The sequence below is a fragment of the Marmota monax genome, unplaced genomic scaffold (assembly GCF_021218885.2).
Source record: "Marmota monax isolate L192 unplaced genomic scaffold, Marmota_monax_Labrador192_F-V1.1 WCK01_AAM20220418_F8-fsc00020, whole genome shotgun sequence".
Classification (NCBI taxonomy): domain Eukaryota; kingdom Metazoa; phylum Chordata; class Mammalia; order Rodentia; family Sciuridae; genus Marmota; species Marmota monax.
The window spans coordinates 7,185,599-7,190,307 of record NW_026692912.1 but is presented as its reverse complement, the minus strand read 5'-3'; the positions used below and the strand labels follow the sequence as shown (position 1 = coordinate 7,190,307).

General features: G+C 43.3%; 1 protein-coding gene across 2 annotated transcripts; it reads left to right on the top strand.

Annotated features, from left to right (window-relative positions):
• The first annotated feature begins 264 nt into the window (after positions 1-264).
• Positions 265-4,354, top strand: LOC124097399 (major urinary protein 20-like). 2 transcript variants are annotated; one of them, XM_046451868.2, is made up of 7 exons: positions 265-427; positions 723-859; positions 1,823-1,896; positions 2,568-2,678; positions 3,008-3,109; positions 3,280-3,325; positions 4,079-4,354. In XM_046451868.2, exons 1-6 carry the CDS (start codon positions 332-334, stop codon positions 3,315-3,317), a joined length of 558 nt encoding a protein of 185 aa, XP_046307824.1. In that variant the 5' UTR covers positions 265-331; the 3' UTR covers positions 3,318-3,325; positions 4,079-4,354. The 2 variants fall into 2 exon arrangements, with proteins under 2 accessions (XP_046307824.1, XP_046307825.1); XM_046451869.2 differs by lacking the exon at positions 2,568-2,678.
• Positions 4,355-4,709: the final 355 nt, after the last annotated feature.

Genomic DNA, 4,709 nt, shown 5'->3' with positions numbered 1-4,709 from the left:
AAGCCAGACCTACAGTTAAATCTGGTTCCCAATAGAAGCTCTGTAGAGCATCCATGACTCTTCGTGGGAATGTGTTTTGAGAAATGTAAGGTCACTACATAAATTTAAAAGAGGGAGGACTGCCAAGTTTCAAAAGGGCAGGAACAATCCTTGGCTTCACCCCAGGGAATGAAAGACCATTCCAAGGACAGGAAGGAGGAAAGGTGGAGGCACCTGGACAGAAAAAAAAAACACGGCGTTTAGATAAAAAGGTAGAAGAGCTGGGGTGGAGCTAAGTGGGGACGTGCTCACTCCTGGGGACTGTGAGGAGACAGTTTTATTCCTTACCAAGATGAAGCTCCTGCTGCTGAGTCTGGGACTGACCCTGATCTGTGCTCACACAGAAGGAAACCATGATGCTGTGACAAGTGACTTTGATCCATCCAAGGTAAAACTGTGGAGCATTACAACTTTTGATGTTAAAGGGTGGCATGTTAAAGGAGTGGGTTCAGACCTGAACTAAGAGCAACTGTGCCATATTAAAATGCAACAGTGCCGGGGACTTCCGATTTCACTGAAGAGACAGTGGAAATGTCCTAGGTGTCCTGTCAAATGATCTGAGTTCTAATTCCCTCTTCTCATCCTGAGCCCTGCCCCATAGGCCAAGAGTTCAAGGGGAAGAGTGTCTGTGTGGCATTCCCTCTCCTCTTTTCTCACTTAACCATTTTTCTTATTTATTGCAGTATTCAGGGGAGTGGTATTCCATTCTCCTGGCCTCTGATCATAAGGAAAAGATAGAAGAAAACGGTAGCATGAGGGTTTTTGTGGAATATATCCATGCCTTGAAGAACTCTTCGTTAGGCTTTAAATTCCATATAATGTGAGTATGGCTTTTTTTGTTGGGAAAGGGAAAATGAATGAGTAGGTATGGTCTTAAACCTAAACACACACACACACACACACACACACACAACTCATGCACACAGACATGTGCACATACATACTGAGCCTGCATCCAAAATCACAGTCCCTCAGTTGAACTGATCCAGGACCTGATGGACCTGGGACTTTTCAAGATTCACTGATAAAGAATTGGTTACAGGACTAAGTTTATTAGAAGTGGAGGATGCAGAAGGCAGAGGGGTATCAGAATCAAGGTTAGCTGACAATATGGAATAGTTCAAGAGCATGGGATTTAGAATCAACAGACTGAATTTGATTTTTACCAGCTGTTGACCAACAAAACCCATCCCTGACCAGGTGTGGTGGTGCACAACTTTAATCCCAGTGGCTCAGAGGCTGAGGCAGGAGGATCATGGGTTCAAAGCTAGCTTTAAAACTTAGTGAGACCCTGTCACTAAATAAAATATGAAAAATGGCTGAGGATGTATCTCAGTGGTTAAGCACCCCTTGGTTAATCCCTACTACCATAAAAAAAGAATTCATCCCTTCCCACCTTCATTTTCCATGGACAAAAGCTGGTGATAAAGATTCTTCCTCTTGATTTCTTGTGAGGGCTGAGTCAGGTGATGTTCATAAAGAACTCAGCTGAGAGGCACCATTAGTGCATACTTAGCTAATGATTTTAACGAGTGGTTGTGGCATATTAGTAGTAAGTATGGTAATTAGTAGTAACAATGGTGACAAGCAGTTCAAGCACTTTTTAAGTCATTTCCCAAGTATCAAAGTAAATGAAACAATTATGAAGAAAATCTGTTTGTTAATTGTACAAAAAATATTCAAAAGTTAGGTGGAATCAGAAACCCAGGTTATAGGTAGAATAGGGGATGAGGAAGCCAGCCTCAACAATATGTCCTGGGCATCAACTCGTTCTTTTTTACAGTATAAATGGAGTATGTGCTGAAATTGAGTTTGTTTGTGACAAAACAGAAGAGGATGGTGTATATTCTGTTGAATGTAAGTAGACCACAAATGTTCTTTCTAAATTATATTTCCAACTGCAAGGAATTCACTGAACTCCAATATCATCAGGATATTTATCAATGACTCATTAATTCTTATTAAAGTAATATAATAGGGGCCATCTAATAGCCAATGTCCTGTATATAGGAAAAACGTATGTGCAAAAGCCAATTCCTATAATACCATCAAAGAAAGAATGCAGTCTGGTCAGACGTAGCTCCTTCTGCAATAAAGGTAATTGGCAGGAGGGGAAAGGTAAACTGGGTAGGACAGCTGCTCCTTTTCTGCCATCTGTGTGATTATGCCTGGGGGCATTGCCACACATATAGCCCAGGATGTAGCACCAGATATGTAATTCCAGAGGGCTTATTGGGAAGACAGAGAGCATTATTGACAGAGATGGTGAGGGAGGTGGACAGGTCTCAGGACGATAGAGGGTGAGTTGCTGCTGAGACTGAATGTTCTACACTCATGGTCTATTTACCAGTGTCCTTTTTAGAAGTCCTTCATGACGCCTGGGGAGTTACAAAAGGAAGGCATTAGCCATCTTCACTGTGTCTTCTAGAAGATGCATTGTATTTTTTCATGGGAAAGAATAGGTAAAAAGTTTTCATTGCCTCCCAAAAACCAAAGAGGTTCTGAGCTGTATTCTGTTTCCTTCACAGATGATGGACATAATACATTTAAAGTACTCGAAACGGACTATGATGACTACATTATTTTTCACCTCATAAATAAAAATAATGGGAATACATTCCAACTTATGGAGCTCTATGGTAGAGTATTTTCATGCGCACACTCATCTTGGGTGGGAGGAAAGGGAAGGAAGGAAGCCTAGACACAAAATGATCTCACCGAGGTTATCCTGGACCCTATCTTCCCCACTGAAGACAGATGTATACCTTTGGGAGTCCTCAGGCTCACTGAGGGGAAGATCATGAGATCTCTCATTGTGCCAGAAAGATGTCTCATTGATGTCAGATTCAGAACAGGTCCTGACATACAATTGTCACCATCCATTTTCCTGTTCTCCTGGAGCCCTGTCCTCTCATTCTCCTCTATCCTCAAGACATAAGTCACAGCAGTAATGTCACTACTCTCACAGGTCGAGCACCAGATGTGAGCTCAGAACTCAAGCAGAAATTTGTGAATGTTTCTGAAAAATATGGAATTGTTAAGGAAAACATATTGGACCTGACCACTGTTGGTAAGTTTAGCTAGCTGGCTTTCTCCTCCTGAACTTCATGTCCACAGAAAAGGAAAATCCAAGGGAAGATAATCAGCCTCCTTTGTGCCAACATGGAGAAGCATCCAATTTCTCTTAGGGAAAAAAAATAGGGATGGTCTCTCTGAATGTCTTCTGTTGTGCCTCTGCAGACCGCTGTATCCAGGCCCGAGGTGGAACACAGTCCTGAGTCTCCAGGTAGGTGATCTCTGACCCTCATGCAGAGGGGGTGGACCAGGGAACAGTGCCTTCCCAAACCATGAGGGACTTGTGCCCAAAGATTGCATGAAGGAAAACAAGATCGAGGGCTTTCTGTACTCTCTATAAGCCCACTGGCAGTACACATCTGGTGCTCTGCCCTGGGCAATGTGCTGTGGCAATGTCACACAGATGGCAGGCAATGAGAAGCTCTCCTACCCAATTTACTTTTTCCCCTTCCAACTATCTTTGTTGCAGAGGGAGGTACACATGACCAAATTGTACACAGTTTTCAGTTGCATGACCTTGGGTCAGGACCCAGTCTTACCATGAACTTTTGCACAAATGGCCTAAGCAACCAAAAGAGGAAGCAGTGACGTGCTCCTTATAGAGTGCTGCGAGCAGGGGATGAGGAGAAAAAGGCTCAGTTCCTGATAATGCACTTAAGGTTATCAGGACGTGAAGGTTGAAATAGAATAACAATAATAGGGTGTGAGTAGGAAACACATATAAATATGAATCTATGTTTGTGGTCCATCTTCCAAGCCCAGGAAGCCATCTCACCTTCCAGTTAGGATCAGAATGTCTTCTCTGACTCTGCACATCCTTGACTTCTCACTCCAGAATGGAACTGACTGATCTTTCCATTGTCCTCCAACCTGAAGAACAGAATTGGGTTTAAAAAAATAAGAACTTCCCTTTGTCCTCAGTTCAATCCCAGGAATGAGTGATGAGTTTCTGTGTTCTCTCCAGGGCAGAGAGAAAGTTTCCCCACCTGGGCTCCAGCATCATCTATCTCCTTCCTCACTGCTACACCATCTTATGACCTGTTCTGTCACCTGATTTCCACCACTGTCACATATGAATGTGTCATCCTGGATCTCGAGGATCTTCTCAGATTGCTGAGGAAGATTCATCCAATCACCAAGAATCAAAGGCTTTCTCTAAATTTCTCTCTTTGCCACACCCAGGTCAACTCTACATGAAGAAGGTCTTTCTCTATCCCCTCAATAAATGATCAGCCCTGGAGTCCTGTGACTTGTCCTTGTTCTGGGAGAATGGGAGGCTAAAGTGGGAGGATGAGAGGACCTCCTGGTCCCAGCACCAGTTTCCTCCTCCAGTGTCTCAGAGTCTACTCTGAGTTTCAGGATTCTCCCTTGTCCTGCAGTAATCCTCGGACCATCATCCCAAGTCCCCAGAAGGCTGCTTGCCCTTTTATTTGCATATTTTAGTGACCCCATAAGACCCTTTTGTGTACTGTAAGAATATAAGACTTGCTCCATAGTTTCTTTATCCTAGAATTCTCTTTTTCAGTGTAACACTGCAAGAGTGGCAGTGCTGTGACAGACACCAGCTCAATGTGGTTTGGTCATGTCTTGTGCGA

Coding starts and splice junctions, on each gene's coding strand:
- LOC124097399 (XM_046451868.2), top strand. CDS start 332: ATGAAGCTCCTGCTGCTGAGTCTGGGACTGACCCTGATCTGTGCTCAC. Junction 1,897..2,567: donor TGGTGTATATTCTGTTGAAT/GTAAGTAGACCA, acceptor TTTCCTTCACAG/ATGATGGACATAATACATTT. Junction 3,110..3,279: donor ATTGGACCTGACCACTGTTG/GTAAGTTTAGCT, acceptor GTGCCTCTGCAG/ACCGCTGTATCCAGGCCCGA.